We start from the raw sequence: 21,193 nt of genomic DNA on the forward strand, positions 1-21,193 counted from the left end.
GTTTCCTCCGGTGAGATCCAAAACCCATATAACCCATGGTAGAATCAATATGCTCCCACAAAATCGAGTCGAAGGCTTTATGAAAATCTATCTTTAGCGAAAACCCGTGGTCCTTCTTGCTATGAATACTATGGACAACCGGTCTTGGATTTGTTCCTAAACAACACCCTGAACTTGTTTTCAATAGTTTGCAGCCATATGTTCGTTTTCTTTTCTGTTTTAACGAACAAGAGATAAAATTGGTTTTCAATGACAAGGTAAGGCCATAAGCAGCCGGTGGTTCCATCACCGGCGTAGTACAAAATCCAAGACATGTATAATAAGGCGTCTCCGCCGAAACAGAACCTTAAACACAAACAAAGCCTCCGGCCCATGAATTATAAAAGCAAACAAAAACATTTCCGACAAGAGCATCCTTCCAGCATATTTTAAGGTATACTCGGATCAACTCAACTTATATATCAGTTGAAATTATGACGTTTTAAGACATTTTCTTAAGGATCTCATGAACTGATGACTTTTTATCAATCAGGATCGATATCCATCATTATAAAATAGAGAAGGGGAAAACCCAAATGAATACATCTAGACCTAAAGCCATGAAGGCAGTGGAAATTAATATTAAATAGACGTTAATAGTTGTCAATGGTAGAAAAAAGCATCCTTTTGGTATGAACATCATTGCCCACTCATCAATGATATTGTTATAGTTGCTTCTTTTACCTTTGGGCAGTGCTCTCTGATCATTGACTTCGGTATTCATCAATGCTATTATTGCGACATCGATATGGGATCAGATATTAGAATCTATATGACTACAAAAGCATCCTTATCATGAGCCTTATTTTTACCCAATTTACCAGTAATGTCATCTTTTCTCAAGTTGCTATCTCAACTAGAATAAAGTGTTCAGAAAATTACCAGTATCTCTAACATTATTCATATATTTATAGGGACCACAACTTATAACTAATCTGAAAGTAAACTTGAAGAAATTTTAAAAAAAATCCATTAATAATTACAATCTATCATTGAAACATATAGACCCCAAGCTAAAAAATATAGTTTCCAGAGAGATAACCTCGTAGTTGAAATTGGATTTCCAATTTTGAGATTTTGTTTTCAATCTTTGAAAAGGCATGTTAGGATATAGGAAGGAGGGTAAGCTATCAATATAACGAGCCGCTTGGGTTTATATTCTTCGTGCATGATCGAGATTGCGGTTCAGTTTATATTTGATGAATTTTTTTCTTTAAATTATATATTTTTAGTGATTTTAGGTTATTTTGATGTGTTGATATTAAAAATAAATTTTAAAAAATAAAAATAAATATTACTTTTATACATTTCAAAAAAAAAAAATTAAAATAACTATATATTCTCACATTATAAAACACCCCATCTTGGAAAAGCAGGTTCTTGCACGATATGTGATAGAACTTCCGGATGCGGCTAGGGGTCCACGAGGATAAAGAAGAGGATAACCACATGGTTTCACAAGTTATTATCTCACTCCTTAATAATGAGCCATCTTTATAGGTGAACGTTATCTGCATTGAATAGCTCAAGCTTAATATAATCTTCTAGTTGGTGCCATGTTTTCTCTTCAATATATTTCATTTCATGTGTTTTGTGTGTGTGTGTGTATTGATTCGACAATTAATTTTAGATAATTAATCATAATATAATAAATTAATACAATAGTAATAATATAAGAAATGATTGAGCCTAGAATTCCTTTTAAGCAACCTCTTCATGAACAAAGTGAGAATCAATCTTCACATGAGCATGGAAAAATAGATTGATTGACAAATAAATGACTGTAAAATTATCACAGTAATGAACAAAGTGAGAATCAATCTTCATGAACAAAGTGAGAATCAATCTTCACACCGATTTTGTTTGCAGCAGTACCTCAAGAACGCCGTGCCTCAAATTCTGAATATGAAAGCTTGGCAGAGAAGGTCAACCAGTACATGGTTCCTTTGTGATCCTATGGGACCTGAGCACAAAACCATGGCAATTATGGCTTCTTATCTCTAATCTCGTTGCGTGTGGGGCATAAATGTGGGAAGATAAGCCTATTATCACCGACAAATCTAGCCGAAACGATCCTATGATTGATCTGGGTACGGACTCGATAGCTGAAAGTTATCATTGTCATAAATTATATTTTTATATATGGCCTGAACCCACTTTAGTGTATATATCTTTCTTAACATTCATGTAGCCAATGCCATTTTGCGTTGAGAAGGACTCGACTCTTTCTGCTAAACAGGTGGGCATGTCCAAATTTTGAGTGGGATGCATAATATCAATGCCTATAGAGGAAAACTTTGCACTCTTTTACTTGAGTTCAAGATCCTTCTGTAACACCACTACATCCCACTACTGCAACAAATTCTAGCCACCTTTAGAGACTAGAGAATTGAGGTTCGGGTAATTTTAATTCAAAAACTCAAATCCATTTTCAACTCTCGAAATATTCTCTAACTGATAAAAAACTCAAAATCAAAATAAATAAGAAAAAATCTTTGTGAAATCTAATCTATTTTTTTATCTAGCATGATTAAAGAGAAAAACTTTCTTCCTTTTTCAAGAAGAAACCATTGACATCAAAATCATTTTTTTTGGCTGGAATTTGATTGATTGAAATCTTTCACTCTCCTCTCTCAACATTCATAAGTTGAAACATTATAAAAATGATGTTTAGGATTGGGATGTAAATATAAAAAACTACAAAGACTAAATATGTAATTACCTTCTTCATTAATTTTCATTGCATATGCTTTAAGAATATCTATTTCTCTATATCGTACTTGTATTTATTTATTTATTATAAAATAGGCTTAAGGAGTAATTAATATTATGTTACTAATTACTATCCAAACACCATAAAATGTTTTATTTTGGAATAATAAGATTTTATTAAAATATTGTTTTTAAATTATTAAAATTAAAAATTAATTTAATTTAAAAACAAAACGTATATAAAAAATAAATTTGATAATGATAAATGAGTCATATAAAAAGACATCAATATACTTGAAAGCTAGTATTAATTTTTTCAAAGTGGAGAAGTAAAATTGTTATTATATTATTCCAATGAATAATATTTTTAATTACAATAACAGTATTCCCCCAAGACCAATTAACTTCTTTTAACATTGTTGTGACTATTTATAAGACTAAGTTAGATACCAACATATGAATACTACCCTGAAACTCTAATGTCACTATATAATTACAAGTCTATAATCAAATTCTATATGAATGTATGTGAAATAGGCTCCCTTTATGACAATGATAAATTGAGGATGTTTCAAGACAATCACTTCTAGCAGGTAAGTGCCTTTTATGATTGTAAGAATGCTTGTTTGTGACACCCATTTGCATTTTGGAGCTTTATTCAAGCTCTTTAATAATAATAATGTAAACATAGAAGCTAAAAAGGCACTATTTTCCAATGATTTGTTATGCTCATGCTAACTTGTATACGAAATGCAAGTGTGAGACTGCTTAAATACTAATCATTTCTTGAAAAAAAAATTCAAAAGACTAGAGCTTCATTTCTTGTCAATATAGTTTGACCAGACATGCCTTAGATTCCGTAAATGTCCTTAATTAAGTCATCCTTCATCTCTCCAATTGATTAGCCTTGGTTGATATGAGTTGTAACTATTGAACTAGTTCCTCTAGCACCCTCAATTACATCTATTGATTCTGTTATTACTCTTCATACTATAAATGGTTTTCAATAATTAAGATGTTCTCATTCCTACTATCATTATTTGCTAGGCTTAGATACCAAAAATTATAATAATTCAAACAATGGTTTGAAAGATAGAAAGGACAATTGTTATTTAGTAGACTAAATAGAAATATTATAAGAGATGAATTAGAAGAAAATTAAAACATTTCTAGATTGATTCAGGGTAATCCAGGCCTCCAAGGATTAATTTGACTTAACAAGAATTCAACCTAACTCCATAAACTACTTTCTTATCCTTAAATAATTGAAATTAAGGATTAGAAAATAGGTTTAAATTTTGAATTGAATTAATTTGAATTTTAAACTAGGAATTAGGATTGATTAGATCTTTGTTTGTGTGTCATTTTAAGAAGTTTTGTAAGTTGTTTAGTTATGTGTCAATTCCTGATGGCTTATTGTTTCTTGAACATTTATTTATCTGAGTTGATTGGTGGTGCAATCTCAACTATCTAAACATCTCTTCCACTTCCTTTTTTGAGATTTCAATTCCTTATATGTAGAGTTCTTTCATCTTTTTATTCTTTACTTTCAATCAAAATTGTCCAGGAATTTTATATTAGGTAAATTTATTAAAATTAAAATTTATTATGATTTAATCGAGTTACACTTAATAGTTAAACTATCTAGAATATATTTTCTTTGATAATTTTAAATAATGTTCATGTAATTACTAGTTATTACCTTTTTTATTACTCAATAATAAAAAAATTTCTTTGATCAATTTACCCTTGAACTAAGATTTATTATCTATTACGTTAAATGTACTTTTTTCTAATTTTTTTGGTAAAATAGTTCTATAACTAGCTTAATAACCCAAACAGCTAGTACAACTTAGTTTTTTTGAGTCACTATATAATTGGTCTTTTCTAATAACTAAACTAGTTCATCTTTGAACATTGATTCTCCTATCAGGTTAAATAGTAACTTCTAGCTATAGAACTCAGTTCCTTAGTGTAACATAATATTTGGGAAAAAATAAATAAATAAAAGGTAAATATTCTCTTCTAAACAAGTGTAAGAGAGTAATATAAATATATTTTGAAACCTTACTTAATAGTTTGAGTTTTTTTATTTGTTTATTATTGAAATAATTTTTTGATATAAAATTAGAGTCTTGAGATAAAATGATTACATGTTTAAAATCCACCATCTTTATTCTCTTTTTTCTAGTTAAAATTAAATGATTAAATATATCCATAGTATAGTGGTGGGTATGTGTAAGTTTTAAGTTCAAAATATTTTATTTACAAAAATGTATTAAAGAGTATAATATAATTTTGAGATCCCACCTAACAATTTAAGTTAATATTTAACCCACCTTAATCACATTGTTTTGGCTCCTATGCACGGAACAGATGGTGTAATGATTTTATTGATCCAGCAAACTTTTTCTATCCTTACTTAATAATAACAGCTTCTTTCAAAAAAAAAAAAACCTAACAAGAGGACACGGAGCAATGATTCTCCCAACAATCTAGTGATTATTCATATGTTTTCCTCACCAATAAAAACAATACAAACCTGCATCCAACCAATAAAAATATTTTGTGTGCCTGTGATTACAAACTGCTTGTCGTCTAGTCAATTCTAGGTTAATTTAGGGGTATTTATGTTTATTCAGGCTCATGTATGACCATATGGAATAATGGGCCGATCGGCTAGGTTTTTTTTTTTTTTTAATTATTTTTTGCCAATCAATATATGTAAAGAAACCTGCTATTTGGCTCCAACGGGTGCATGTATCAAGGTAAATTACTATTCTAAGACTGTAGATTAAGGCAAGATAATTTGGTTAATTTAGGCCTTGGTCCAGGTTTCTCGTCAAATAGTTTAGTGTTGGAGAATTAAGAAATTACTTGCGGCGTTCAGCACTGCATTTGTCATGAGTTTCTATGTAAAGCCAGAAGCTAAAAGAATATTTGACTTCAAAGAGAATAGGTAAAAGAGTGGCCCTACATTTACTGGCCTTTAAAATGACAAGACCTGTAAAATATTCCATGCTCCCTCTCTGTGTTTGTGTTTTATTAAAGGAAACTACTAGAAGATCAAGCAGATAATAGATAAAGCAGATGTACAATAGATAAAAACAGGCAAACAAGCATATATATATATGTGTGTGTGTGTGTGTGTGTGTGTGTATGTATATATATATATATAGCTTAACAAGAAAATCAAGCAAATAATTGTGATTAGAACAAGAACAATATAATACTAATATTTAAGCCCTTTTATGCACCACAGAGTGCAATGCTTGTACTTGTCATTATAATTTTGTGTATACCTCTTCATCTGAAAAAAGTTGTTCTAATTCACTTTTATGACCTGAAAAAAGTACTTATTCTTTAAGTCATAATAGTTCCTCAGGTGTTATTCCTTTTGGAAGGTTGATTTGGAGGATAAACTATATCGCCCAGAACACACATTTCTCTTCTCAGTCGATCAAAACCTTGTTTTCCACTGAAGTTGTTTTCTTGATTAACTGATCGGCAAGGAAAATAAATATCCTTCCTCGTTCTTGATATTGTCATCATTTTTTGGCCGTACAATACTGAAAATGTTCTACAATTTATGTTATTGATGTTGAATGATTTAAATAATGAGTTGTATTTTCACTTGATCCAGATGGTATATTTAACCCTCTCCATAAGGCTAATCCTTACATATAAATGTTATAGCTTCCATGGGAAAAAAATGCTAAAATTTGTGGCATTCATATATAGATTCACTTAATTAACCCTTTGACACTTAGCTTTCATGTCCTTGTTGATGGAATGTTAAGAGAGATCACTGCCATGGTGATGGTGTAGTTCTATGAACTTCCTTTTCAAATCCAACTGAAGTTTCACAACCGAAAACAACGCACCATGAAAGTGATGTTATGCTATAAAAAATCAAACACTAGCTTGGTTAGAAAGTACTTTTGCAAGTAAAAAAAACACATGCTAGTCATCTCCAAGCATTCCTACATTAATCAGTTGTCCATATTACAAGTCATGATCCAGCAATATACGGTACATACACAAGACTTGCCAAAGCCTCTTGCAGCCATTGTTCATCGTCGTCATCGTCGTTCTTGATCTGCAAAGTACACAGTAATTCTTAGATTCATAAAATTTTAATCTTGACAACTTGTATGAATTTCCTTCTCTTCTCTTTTTGTGACAGGAGAAAAACTCGAAGTCATCAAAACCTTTAAGAAAAACGAGGAGGGTAGTTGAAGTAAGATTAAGGTGTGTTAATTGATTGGTTTTTAGAGATAAAGAAAACAATGATGATAAAATATAAGAACCCACCAAAAAAAAAAGAAAAATACCATACCTGGACTGCATTGCTAGTGCAATATGTTTCTTTTCCATGACGGAGATGAGGAATATTATCATCATCCTTCTTAACCTCAGTTTCTTCTTCAAATATTTCATTGTTCCTAGCAAATCTCCCGCGAACGCGAACTCTGCGGTCAGCTAGGGTTTTTCGACAAGCATACTGTAATATTGATGCAGGAATCTTATACAGGTTAAATTCACATCTTCTAAATATAGGATTAAATATGAAATGGGTTTAACTGAAACTTAATTACCTTGATGGTCTTGTTAAAGTTCCTTTGGTTTCTCTTCTTCAAATACCTTGAAATTCTGTCTTTCCTCTCTTCCACCGTGTACCGGCCAACCTTGGCCATGTCGGTGCTTTCTTTGGCTGTTATTAGGTTGTATTCCAGCCTCTGAAGGAAAATTTAACAAATCATGAGCACCAAAAAGAAATCTATATATGCTTAGAAATTGAGAAGTGGAAAAATCTTTCTGAAAATTCTATATATCATCATGCAGTGCAGAGGAGTCTTACAAAACATGTGCGTACCCAATTTTCTTCAGCAGCAGGACAGATCACAGGCGTAAAATTTGGCGAAAAACCATAACAATCCTCCCCATAAACACACACATCCGATATTTGAAATCCGCCACTAAAATTCTCAATGTTTGCAATGCCACCATTAGACCCCGTTTTATAACCCATCCATGTGGGCACAACCATATCAGAAATCCCAAATATTTCAGGCATTGAATTCGTTGCTGGAATCGGCGACATGATCCCAGATTCCCCTTGAAAAATATCAAGGGCACAACAATTTTTATGATCATAAAACGTTGGAAAGCTATGATCTTGATGATCACCCAACTTTGCTCCACCACTGGGACTGGAAATTGCACCACTTGACATTTTTGTGCTAGAAAATGAACCGTTTCTAGCATATCTATGATCTTGATCCATTACATATGAAATCTCTGAAAATTCATCTGGAGAAAAGTGATAATCAGAATGGAAATGAGGAATGGAGGCCATTGAAGAGAGGAAATGGAACTGGTTTGTGGGGTTTAGCTTCCTTCTTTTTTTTTTGCCTTGTCTGTCACCCTAGACCAATAAGGCTACAACATATATAGCAATGTGGACTGTGAACTGGCTTTAGGCAACTTGTTCTGCCCGGAACTGTCCGGGTAGGACATAGGACAGAGCATAAGACATAATTAGGAAACAAGGCTAGCTGCCAACTAAACTGACACTGTGTAATTAGCTAGTTGTACTGTTTTATTAAGCTGTAAACGCATAAATTTAGCACCTTCAGTACTTTTTTGTGAATCTATCCTTCACCATTTTATTTTATTTTATAACTGTTATTCTCTACAAGAAAGAAAATTAAACAGAATGTAAGGAGCATTCCCTAAGAATTATAAAAACTCATTACCAGGTCCAAACTAACTTAACCAACAGAAAAACAAACAAAAGCTAAAGAAAGTTAAAAAAAATCAAACAAATACATAGCCAAACAAAAGTTAGGATATCAGTCTAGCAGATAACTGAAAAACCTAGAATTAGTCGATCGGTTGTTCAAACAAGACCCTAGGAACAGGTATGTTACCAAAGGTGAGTAAATTAACTGTATAATTGAATTAACCAAAAAGAATATAAAATTAATTGAAAAACCCAACCAAGTTATCAAATTAAAAAAAAAATTAGAAATTAAAAAAAAAAACAATTCAATTCAATTCAATTTTGGTTATAAATTTAAGAAATTGAAAAAATTGAATGAAACCAAAATTAAATATTTTAACATAGAAAAAAAAAATCGAGTCTGTTACTTCAAAGCCTCTCAAAAAAACACAATTAAAAAACCCATGATTTTTTTAGTGTTTTTAAATGGTTGAGATATATTACCTTGATCAGCTAATATGATAGTTCAGTTATAGGTAGCACATTCCATTTAATATTGATATGAGTTGTGCATTACACATTATAAATCATCAAGATAAAAATAACTATTATAATTGCTTAAATTGTTGTGGAACTTACATATCACAATAGGATGTAAGTAGGAACGAGATATTTACTGAAATGCACCATGTGATTTACAAAGGATGAATATATGATTTGGTATATGGATATAACAAATTAGGTCATCACACCATATCCCGAGCAAATTCCTTTACTAGAAGACTTTCAATATCAGCAACATGTATATCAAATTCAAAAGACCGTACGTGGTCATAACTTTTAAGAATTAATATATGTTGAATGATGTGTTTTATTTATAAAACCTTTAATGTTTAAATTTGATGAATTTTAGGTTGTCTCTTTGTTATGAAAGTAATACGAACTAAATCAAGTCCAAATTTAACCTTAAAATGATTGTTGACCAATTTATCAACATCAGACATATCTATCAAATCGTACATCGGATCAAGATGAAATTTTACAGGGAGATACAAGATATATAAAAATATGTTTTGGTAAGGTTTTAGGTCAAATGAAGTCCGATGACATATTATTTTAAAGGGTTGAAGTTACTAAATGAATCTTGTCAAACTAGACCTCCATGTATTGTTTCGAAACTATCAGGAGCTACAGGTTGCATTTTGTTGTAATTAAAGTTGGGATGGAAAGTAGATATCTCAAGATTTCTAACCATATATTATAGGCCTAATAATTCATCCAGAAAAAAAAAAAACGATGTGTTTGAAGTCAAGACTAAAATCCGCCAAGAATGTGCAGAAATTGGAGATTCAGACTATATGGAAACATTTTAGCATGAAAACTTTATTTTTATTATTTTATTTTATTTATTTATTTTTGAATAATTATTTTTAATTTGGGTTGTTCTGATCTATTAGATATTGTTTAAGGGTTTATTTTATTATTGAACTTATGCTAATTGATTATTAGTTTAAGCCCATTAACTTGCACCAAAAGGGGTTTATTAAAGTTAGTTAGAGGAGATCATATTATTTTTTTAAGCTGCAAATTTAGACAGCAAATTGAAGAATAAACATGATTTTTTCTTTTGTTTGTTTATGGCAAAACAACTTTTCCTTACAAAGACAAAGATTGTATACTAATTTATCAAAGATTAACTGGCTCAATAGGATTATTCACATACTTAGAATTCTTAGATACAATATTATCTTTGGGACCAAATATTTTTCCAATACATTTGGTTTTTAGGTACAGGGTTACCTCTAGGTCAAATTTATATCAAACCTGATTGTTGGCTTTCTAGGTTGTCATCTATTTTATTAAAGGTTACTTGATCACGTAATCAAAAGGTTTGCATTAAAAAGGGTTAAGAGGTTGTCTTTGTGCTTTGTAATTTTGATGAAGAAGGATGAGGATATATATATATATATATATATATATATATATATATGCATCTCGTTAGCTCATTACTTATCGCATTGCACTTACAAACGTGGGATAGACATTAACTCTTGATGAAATCATGGTCAAGGATGAAGCCACCTGGGCTCCTGCAATTGTCTCGGCCCATCCATTATACAACATACGATATTATGTTTTGTTGTTTTGTAATTGTAAGTTTTATGTTGTGTTGTTTTATTAATTATGAGTTTGCAATTAATTTTAATATTTTTAGTATATTTATAATATTGTTTTTGGTTGGTTAAGTTGAGATTTGGATTATTATTTTTTTCCAGATATATTGTGGAGAATTAGAATATTTGAAGTACTAGAATTGAAAATCAAAATCTTACAAGTTTTCATGTGAATAAAGATAACATGATTGTTTAGTGAGATTATTGAATTCTTGGATTTGCAAGTGTCATGAACCAAATAATTGTAAGATTAACAATCCAAATGATCGTTAAGCAGGTGTCATTAACCAAAGAATTGGAGTTATTATGCAATTGATCCTAAATTCAAATGAAATTTTGATTGTAAAATTCTTGATAAAAAAATAATTACAAGAAAGGAAAACATGACAAAAATTATAGTTATTATGTAATTTACCATAAATCCAAAATAAGTTTCGAGTACAAGCTAATTTAAAACCACATAAATTATAAGAAATGAAACATTGAAAAAAAAATATATAGTTTTTCTACAATATTTAATTTTATAAGAAAAGAAGTCTAATCCAAATGATGTTATGATTAGTTCACTACCACAAAGGTCAATTATGAATGGACAAACTACAAGAAAAGAAGTCTAATCCAAATGATGTTATGATTAGTTCACTACCACAAAGGTCAATTATGAATGGACAAACTACATGGATAGTTTTCATATGGCTTAGATCTCCGCAAGTGTTTAAATATTTTGTGAAGATGAAAGTTTTAAACTAAAAATAAACCTAGTAAGTTTCATTTTTAGATCATTAAAATAAGAAATGTGTGATCATGATAAATCACCTTATTTTTAATGTCAAGTTTTCCAATCGTAACTTCTTTATGTTATGTTTTGAAATTGTAATAAGTACAAACGGTGTTATTTCACTAGTATTTTTTTGTGGGTATGTTATTATATCAAAATTTCAAGTTTTCTTTACACACACCACTGCAGGGCAGTGCAGCTTTCAGCATTCAATTGCTAGGATAGTCTTGGGAAAGTGAGACCTTACAGTGAAAGCGTGTGTCATGGAAGCTTTCTTCAGAGAATTTTGAACGGGGTATCTGGTTCAAAAAGATTTCTTTGCAAGACTTATCTAAACATATTGCACAATCTTTAGTTATCTTTAGAAGAAAGGAAGACGAAAAAAAGATTCCTGGTGTACCTATACTGTATCAACACAGATTTAGATAAATCAAAAGGGCAACATGGGAATGCAGAAAATACAATGAAACTGCTAAATAAAGGACACTAGGGGGGTTGCTTCTAGTTCAAAGGTTTATCTTTTCATGAGCCATTTGCCACAAAAAGCAAAATGAGGAAGAGACAACGGAAGAGATACGAGGATTTTTTTTTGTTTAGACAGTACTCATCGTATCAGGTGCCTCTGCCTGCCCTTCCCTTCATATCCCATCAACCATGGCCAGCAATCCTCTGATTTTACTGCCCACTTGTGTTTAAAGAATGGTTCCCTCCTTAATTAATTAAGCGGTGTTCTTATTTCTAAAAAATTTAGATATTCCAGAGGGTGACGGTAATACCTAGCTTAACCCTATATTTTTTAGATATTTCAGAGGGCCCAAACATGGTTAAAAAACCCTAGAGATTATATGAATAAAAGTAGCTTCCTTTTTCCTTCTTCCAGAAATGCATGGTGCTTTTCAGTTTTCACCCTAGTTTGCAGCTACGATCTTGAGTTTAGCTATTCTAGATATCTCTTTCCCCACCATTGCCAGTGAGGAGGTAACTTAATCCTATATATTCTCTCAATCTACGAAAGAACCAAACAAATCCTCGAGGGAATTGATCACAGTTTACTTGTGACAGTCGTAGTTAGGGGCTTTGGGAGAGGTACTGTCATGATCTGACAGAATTGCATCTGATGTCTTCTTTATCCTCTCTTCCAAGTGGGCTCTATTCATGGTCCAACAACCTCATGTTGGTGCATGAGGCCTGGAAGTGAATCTAAGCTGTCTCTTTTTGGAAGCATAAGATCACTACGGCATTTTACCTAATCTTTAATTATTTCAACTTTAGAAGTATTCTTGTTCTATAGAGGACACTGCTTTTGTTTTTCTCTTACGCATGTTGAGAGGATCCCTTGTTCAAAGATTTGTCAGGCTTTTCTTGTGCAAGCAGCTTGGCAATGCCCCCTGATATCAGGTTGCTTTTCTTGTGCAAATCTGGCAGAAGATTTGACTGGAACAGCAATGTTCTTGCGACAGAAAATAGGACGTATAAATAAGCATGGAAGACAATCCCTCGTGAAAAAATATTGAGATTTTGCGAAGAACAAATCAATTATTAATCAAACAATAATCCCCTAATCCTGTTTTGCTTTTGCCAATGGCCTGTTTTCGCATGGAGCTTTCATGTGCGAAATATTCTGCATCATGGCAGGGATTATATATGTTTAATTATCGCTCGAATGCGTTTATGACTGGGAAAAAAAAAAAAAAATGGGTGCGAGTCCTCATTAGGATTGCCTGATAACATCCGCTGCTTCAACAATTCACAATTTAAGATGCAACTTCAAATACCCTTCTTGATTGATTTATATTTATTGCAGGCTAACGTTGAACTCGAAGAGCTTAACAGTGAGGGAGGGACGGAGGGAGAGAGAGATGATGTGAGGAGTGATGGATAATGCCACACTGAAGAAAAACCTCTTATATGCAAGTAAATAAATCAAAATCTTGCGAAGGTAATGTCGACAAGCACTTATGGTCGGGCAGGTCATGCAAAAAACTCCGATTATTTACACAGAATATGCCTAAACAATTCTAGTTGCTGAAAACGAACATGTAATTTTTTTTCCGACAAGTCATATGCCTTGGAGAATCTATGCCAAAGCAATCCTCATAGAAGACGGGAACGACTCTGATGCACGACCTACAAAGCATGGCTGTCGGTTGAGTTAGAATAGAACCTGTTCAAAGCTTTGTTAAGATGATAAACATTTGAAATCAGTGATATTAAATTACACAAAAATAGTCATCACTGATAAACTACAAAAACAAAAGGTCTATTTCAGCAAGGCAGCTTCAAATCAATGAAAGTTCATGTGCAAGTATGCAAACATATTGGCAATAAGAACACATTCCAAATATATTCAGTTTGAGGCTCTGTTCAGATCAACACCATTCAAAGACCTAGATGAGAAGGAGAGATAGCCCTAAAAGGTTTCATCCAGGGATATTGGCAAAATCATTTCCTCTTTATAAACCAGAACAGAAACTTACCCCCACACACCACCCCACCCTCTGACACAGAGACTGAAGACTAGGAACATGCATACCTGATTTCTATCTAGAACCTTGCTAGCTACTTGACAGCTTGAGGCCTAGTGTATGTTGCGATTAAGCAATCCTCGGAATGAAAAATAAAGATCTTTGTTATCTGTCCCGAATATCTCTTCTGCTTTCCTTAAAGTTTCCTGAAAGATAATATACAAAAACATGTTACTCCTATCAACAAATGAAGTATGAAACATTCAATTGCTTCAATATATTTTGTAAATTGAAGGATTCAATGCAACCTCTCGAGTTTGCTCTTGACCATTTAGTTTCTTGATGTTAGCCAGAAATGCACTGAACTGTTCATATGATAGGCGACTCCTAAATTACAAATGTAACCAAATCAGTGATAAAAGAACACAAATAATAGAGCTATAAATTTGAATAGCTGATACAATCAAAATACTAGACTGACCTGGCCTGACGAAAGAACTCCTTTCCATCCACACGTGGAGCACGCCCTAAACAAAATTCCATTATAAAATCGAATAATGTCAGATGAGAAAATGTTATATTAAATTGTGAAAGGATTGTAAGATTCCATAGACATCAATCAACAAATAACACAACAGAATGAGCACCAGAACAGATACTTGCTAGGTAAACTGTAAGAGGAGACTAGACTAACAAACAATAGCAGCAAACAAACAGATGTGTTGCAAATGGTCTGATATTGATATATGAAAATTTGAAATCATAAGAGACATAAACCTGGAATTGAATGTCCCCGGGGAGGAGAATTTGCCGCTGATGATTGCTGGCTTGATGGGTACCATGAAGAAATGGAAGCTCGTCCATCATATTGAGGCTTTGTAGGAGATGTTGCACCTGAGGTTTTCTGAGGAGATCCAGCAGCAGAATAACCTTTAGGAGATGCACTAGTAGAAATAATTTTTGGGGTTCCAGATGGAGTAAGCCGTGGTGTAATATATGGAGTGACAGAATATCTTTGCCCAGCATGCCTTGGAGCTGTTAGACCAAACAATCAGCTTATATAATTCATGAATAACATGAACAGTTAGCCCTCTTAGCAGTAATATTATCATTCAGTAATAACCTCATGTAATCACAAGAAATCACCAGATTTCATAAAAGCTAGCCTGTTTAACATCAATCAACCAATAATCAAAAAATAAAATAATTACTATATAATACACATAAAAAAGGTCTGCTATAGGATATAAATGTACTCCAAGATGCATATTGTGGTAACCATTTAGCGATTGAAGAAATCACAAAATCTCTCACAATAGAATGGGGAAAATTATACAACAGGCAGCAAGAGGCTTGTTTCAGTAAAATTAACATTTTGAGATAAAAGGGTAGAGCTGAATACAAAGAGCAACTTTCTTTATACTCAGTTTTTGAGAATTAAGATAAAAATCCAATAACCACAGGTTTCATATATTTTTAAGGCAGTCGAATTTGAACAAGACCTTTCCCTCTGAATGATGACACATTAACGCATTCCATCATCAATATCAAAAATTATAGCTGTACATTTTCAATTGGAATGATTTGTGCAGATTCTCATTTGCAACTCTTATTATGCTACTTTACTACTTAAATAAATGCAGTCTATTTTTTATGTTTGAAAAGTAGCTAAAAATGAATGCACAAAAAGAAACAGAACCCTACTTAAACCACTCAAAATAAATACAATTTAACACAGGATACCATAACAGATGAAGGGATCTATTCTAGAAAAAACATAACCATATATATTAAAAAATAATAATAATAAAAGAAGAGCAGACAATACCCTCATCAGTGTTTCCCATATCTGTAGATCCATTGAAATTATGGTGGGCCACATAGTCATTCATCCCCTCATCTACAAAGCAAGAAAGTATGGAGATAAGAAAATTGGTAATTTCCTTTAAAAGGGAGAAAACAGTTAGTATGCGTCATGGTTTTATTTCAAAGAGTTTACTCAGTAGAAACAAACTTTATCAAGCCAGGTTAATAGTACCTTTTTCGGAATAGGCTCTAGGAACTGATTGATCACAGGTGCCAATATCCACAGTTTCAGCTTGCTGCTAAATAATACAACTAATCAGTGTCTCTTGAACTTCCAAAAACAAACTCTACATATAAAAAATCATTATTAACTTGAATTGTAAAACAAATGACCAATAATAGCTAAATGTGGCATCTTACCGGTGAATTATCATCACTCAGTGACTGCATCAGTTGCCTCTTAAACGTCTCTAACTGCCAATACTCAAAACTTTTTAATAGTTTCTTTCGGCAAATGTCAAACATCATAAGCAACACCCTAGACTAAATATACGAAATGCCATTCTTTTACAAAGATGAAACAACGAAGGCTAACCAGCAAACAGCTATTTTTGTTGCTGTGTTTAGGTGTAAGATGTTAACAGAATCCTAAACAGAGACGACCCATGTAAGCAAAACAGGAAGAAAAAACATACAAGCATTTTGAATAACTAGAAGTCTAGAATCTCACCTTTGCCAAATCACGTCCAAGTTTCTTTGCAGTCATTGCCAATGAATCCTTTTCCTTTGAAAGTTTCACCTTCATTTAATATCAAAACAATGATCAGATTCAATTCTGTTAACAAATACTAATAATCACCAAAAAAGATTAGAAAAAAAAATAGTCTATTCCCTTCCCAATAAAACAAAAAACCCACCATTTATTTTCTAAAACCCATATCAAAATCAATCAAATTAAACAAAATACCCCATTTTTTTTCAAAACTCCCATTTGAAATATATATATATATATATATATATAGCCAAAACCCAACAACAAAAAAGGTCACAAACTTTCTCTCACTTAAGCCTTTATGGAGACCACCTCTACTCACATTTTCATCAAGTGCGAGACGCAATTTAGACTCAGATTCCTGGCAGACAAGTTGCAAGTGACCCAATTTTTCTTGAAGCTCAAAAATAACCCGATCCTTATCGAACATCCTCTGCTTCATCCGACCCCTTTCAGATTCCAAATAGGAGACGCGGGATGCAATTGCCATGGAAGTAATCTTCCGTGCTAGATCCAATTGATCATATGGGTCCATTGGTATCACCGCTAAGATCTCATCTGGTAAGCTAAAATCAGTCCCTCCTGTTGTAAGCTGTGACATAGTTACTGATTATTAGTTGGGTTTGTTGGTGGCTGTGGGAAGAGGTGGTGGTGGTGGTGGTGGTATTGTTGGTGTAATAAATTTGAATTATTGGAGGGTTTGTTGTCTTCCTCTAGGTTTGAAACTTGGACAGGAAGGGAGGGAGGGAGGGTTTTCTATCTAATAATCTAAGCCCAAGTTTCAACTTATGTATGGCAAGTGATCGGCTCCAGCGCAATATTTAATTAAATTACTACATTATATTTTTATGATTTATCATACATTTCTATTTTTATAACCGGGGATTGCCGTTTGAATTGGCTCGTAATATGCCTTCTAAAAAAAAAAAAAAACCTTACTTGACCTAAAAGATGAAAAGTCTAAAAATGTCGACATCCTCATGTAGGATATTTTTCCCTAACATGCAATTTAATGATAAAGGCATAAATTATGATCTTATATTTAGATTATATATAAATTTTTCTAGAAAATTTTAGAGACTTTATTTTTTATAAGGATAAAATCTTGCAACAATTCAAGATCAATAAGACTTTTCGAAAATACTTTAAATGACTGTGGTTGGTTTTGTAGTTCTTAATTCTAAGGGCAGCTCGGAGCTGCTAAATGAAGAGGCATTTGTACTTTGCCTTTTATTTCTTTACTTTCTGTAATCCAACGGCAAAGGTAAAGCAATAGCCAAAATGACTTTTTGCTTTCTTAGGGCACCTCCAATGGAGCTGCCAAATGAAGAGGCATTTGTACTTTGCCTTTTATTTCTTTACTTTCTGTAATCCAACGGCAGAAACAAAGCAATAGCCAAAATGACATTTTGCTTTCTTAAGAGCCATTTCTACATTTAACTGTAGAAATGGCCAACGGCTATTTTTATAGCCGTTGGCCAACAACTCTTTTTTTTTTTTTTTTAAACATAGAAATTTTTTTCTATAAATACATGAAGAAAAAACTTGTAGTTTTAAATTTTTGTATTGTGCCTCACCCTTCTCTCAAATTTTAAAAAACAAGAATCAATTATTCTCCGGTTAATTATTAACATCGGTTATGTTAATTAGCTGAAATTAAAAGGTATGCTTGTTTAAAAGCTTTTTCTATTTTCGTTTTAATATCTCTTGATTTTTTAGAACTTTTGTTGTTAATTTAATATTTGTGATGAGTTTTATTTCTTTATTATTTTATGTTTTTAATATGGGTTAAGGAAGATAATTTTTATTTATGTTGTTATCTTTGATAAAATTGAGAGAAATTAATAATGGTAATTGATATTGATAAAAAGATAGAGTTGCATATTTAAAATTTATTTTTGATTGTCTGTTTTAATTTGAGGTCAATTATATTTTGTCTTCTTGAAAATGCAATTAAACCAGTATATCGATTCTCTTTTAGTTTCATAAAATGGTCAAATTGTTATGTTAGAATAAGTAGAAGGCAATGCTTATTATTAATTCGCATGTATGAAAACTACAAAATTGCTAAACATTGAATGTGAGCTTCTTTTACACTCTCTTAAGGTTTTAACTTGAGTTTTTTTTTTTTTAATGTAGATGGATTCAAATTTTCCAAGCTCTTTTACCAACTTTCTTATGAGTGAGTCAGAAGATATTCTCTCTCAACCAAGTGATTCTAATCAATTAATTGATGACTTAACATGCTCGAATTTAAATGTCCATTCGGCAAAAAAATCACAAAGAAGTAAAAATTTCTCACCAGAGGAGGATTGTTTACTTGTCTCTGCATGGCTAAATACAAGCAAGGATCCAATTACAGGAGTTGATCAACAAACAAAACAGTTATGGGCTCGCGTACATGTTTACTTTGTAGAGAATGGAGGAAACTTGAATAATCGTTCACAAATAAGCATCTCAAGTAGATGGTAAGAAATAAATAGAGAAGTCGGTAAATTTGTTGGATTTGTTACTCAAATTGAAAATCGTCAGCAAAGTGGAATGACCGAAGAATCAAGGGTAATGTTAACATTCATTTCTATGTTGAATTGTTTAACATATATTTTAACATTATTTAATTAATTTATTTTTTTACCAGATTAATGATGCTCGGCAAATGTATGCTTCTTGCGTTGGCAAACGATTTCAACTAGAACATTGTTGGGTTATCTTAAGAAAAGAATCCAAATGGCAATTTGAGCGTGCAAGTTAACATCAAAGGTCAAACAAAAAACAAAAAGGTCATGTCAATGCAAGTCCGGCTTCATCAACTCCATCCACCCCTGATTCTGTTAGTTTAGGAGAAGATAGTGAACCATTGATTTATCAAGATAGACCAATCGGTCAGAAGGCTGCAAAGGAACGACTTAAACGTAGACAAGGAAAAGATAAAGTTGGGGATGCAACTGTAACGAATATGTTACAATAATTCAGGGATACTCTAATTGAAATTGAGGATCAGAAGAAACAAGACAGAAAAATTATGTTAGAGCAACAAGCCATGCTGATTCAACAAAGTCAAGAGAAACAAGAATTGGACAGGATTGAGAAAGAAGAAGAAATTATGAAAATGAATATTTCTAATCTGGATCCAATTTCTGCAGCGTATTTTCAAAATAGAAAGTTAGAAATTATGCAAAAGAGGGGTTTTGATTTTTAATTAACTTTGATTGATTTATTGTAATGTAATGTATTTTTAATTAACTAGATTTATTTATTGTTTAATGTAATGTATTTTTAATTAAATATTTAGAAATTTATTGGTTATTTTAAATATATTGTTATAAAAGTGGTATCAATTCATAATACTTATTTGAAGTTCTTCTAACACTTAACAATAATAAGTAGGATTAATTAACTTAAAAGATAACAACCATAATGAAAAACAACAATAAGTAGGATTAATTAACTTAAAAGATAACAACCATAATGAAAAAAAAAAAAACACATAAAAAACTTGAAAATTCTGATGACATAAGAAGTTCAAAGCTAATGATTCTACTCGTTACCATATTGTTCCCATAAATGTTCAACCAAATCTTCTTGTAGTTGAGAGCTAGTTGTTCTATCCCTGATTCGATTATGAGTTTGAAGAAAATCATGTAGTTCTGGTATTTCACCATGTTACACTGATATAGATGAATTAACTTCACGTTCATGGTCAAATCCAAGGTTCATTGCTCCTTCATCTTCAATAATCATATTATGCATTATTATGCAAGCTTTCATAATATTTGCAAGTGTTTCTTCATCCCAGTATCGAACAGGTCCACGTACAATTGCAAAACGAGATTGGAGCACTCCGAATGGCCGCTCTACATCCTTTCTTGCAGACTCTTGCTTACTTACAAAATATTTTCTCTTTGCTCCTAATGGCTTTGGGATTGTCTTAACAAAAGTTGACCAATTAGGATAAATCTCATCTGCTAAATAGTATCTCATTGCATATTCATGTCCATTAATTGTATAATTGACAGGAGCAGTACGACCTTCAGCAAGTGCAGCGAAGATAGGTGATCGATCAAGAATATTAATATCATTTAATGACCCAGGCATTCCAAAAAAGGCATGTTATATCCAAAGATCTTGTAAAGTCACCGCCTCTAGAATTATAGTTGGTTCACGACAATGACCAGTATACATCCCATGCCATGCAATTGGGCATTTCTCTCATTTCCAATGCATACAATCAATGCTCCCTAACATCCCTGGAAATCCACGCTGCTCTCCAATTGATAATAATCGACAAACATCGGCCTCGTTTGGTGCCCTTAGATACCAATCACCAAAAACTTCTACGATTGCTTTGACGAAAGCTCTAAGACTTTCAATTGCAGTGCTTTCTCCAATTTGAAGATATTCATCGGTAAGATCTGCAGGAATACCATATGCAAGTATTCTGTGAGCGGCAGTTACCTTTTGAAGACAAGATAAACCAAGAACACCGAGAGCATCTGTCCTTTGTTTGAAATATGGATTATGAGCTTCCACTGCATTTGCAATCCGAAGAAAAAGACGACGACTCATCCTAAATCTTCTTTGAAATTGAGTTTCAGTGAATTTAGGATTTTCAGCAAAATAATCATTATATAACCTCAACTCACCTTCCTTTCTATTACGATTGATAATATTGTGGCCACGAATAGAGCCACGATACCCTATTCTCAACCCTTGATTATTCGA

The 21,193-nt window shown here is 32.2% G+C and overlaps 3 protein-coding genes across 7 annotated transcripts; all 3 read right to left on the bottom strand.

Annotated features, from left to right (window-relative positions):
- Nucleotides 1–6,675: 6,675 nt before the first annotated feature.
- LOC118049669 (uncharacterized) lies at nt 6,676–8,158 on the bottom strand. Of its 2 annotated transcripts, none has more exons than XM_035059730.2 (4): nt 7,628–8,158; nt 7,350–7,490; nt 7,091–7,255; nt 6,676–6,850 (listed from the first exon to the last, which is right to left on the bottom strand). In XM_035059730.2, exons 1-4 carry the CDS (start codon nt 8,108–8,110, stop codon nt 6,764–6,766), a joined length of 876 nt encoding a protein of 291 aa, XP_034915621.1. In that variant the 5' UTR covers nt 8,111–8,158; the 3' UTR covers nt 6,676–6,763. The 2 variants fall into 2 exon arrangements, with proteins under 2 accessions (XP_034915621.1, XP_034915620.1); XM_035059729.2 differs by having other exon boundaries at nt 7,613–8,158.
- Nucleotides 8,159–13,318: 5,160 nt separating this feature from the next.
- On the bottom strand, nt 13,319–17,360 carry LOC118049691 (uncharacterized protein At4g15545). Of its 4 annotated transcripts, none has more exons than XM_035059750.2 (10): nt 16,794–17,360; nt 16,430–16,498; nt 16,120–16,173; nt 15,932–15,998; nt 15,722–15,793; nt 14,671–14,928; nt 14,375–14,420; nt 14,202–14,280; nt 13,962–14,099; nt 13,319–13,592 (listed from the first exon to the last, which is right to left on the bottom strand). In XM_035059750.2, the coding sequence occupies exons 1-9, from the start codon at nt 17,070–17,072 to the stop codon at nt 14,007–14,009; spliced, it is 1,017 nt and encodes a 338-aa protein (XP_034915641.1). In that variant the 5' UTR covers nt 17,073–17,360; the 3' UTR covers nt 13,319–13,592; nt 13,962–14,006. The 4 variants fall into 4 exon arrangements, with proteins under 4 accessions (XP_034915641.1, XP_034915640.1, XP_034915638.1 ...); XM_035059749.2 differs by having other exon boundaries at nt 13,319–13,555; nt 16,794–17,359; XM_035059747.2 differs by having other exon boundaries at nt 13,319–13,568; nt 16,794–17,357.
- Nucleotides 17,361–20,004: 2,644 nt separating this feature from the next.
- LOC118049675 (uncharacterized) lies at nt 20,005–21,193 on the bottom strand (the record flags this gene model as incomplete). The annotated part of the gene is made up of 2 exons (XM_035059736.2): nt 20,005–20,507; nt 20,721–21,193. Coding segments are annotated over 2 exons (846 nt in total), but the record flags the coding sequence as incomplete, so codon positions are not given.

The sequence above is a fragment of the Populus alba genome, chromosome 7, assembly GCF_005239225.2.
Source record: "Populus alba chromosome 7, ASM523922v2, whole genome shotgun sequence".
NCBI classification, from domain to species: Eukaryota; Viridiplantae; Streptophyta; class Magnoliopsida; order Malpighiales; family Salicaceae; genus Populus; species Populus alba.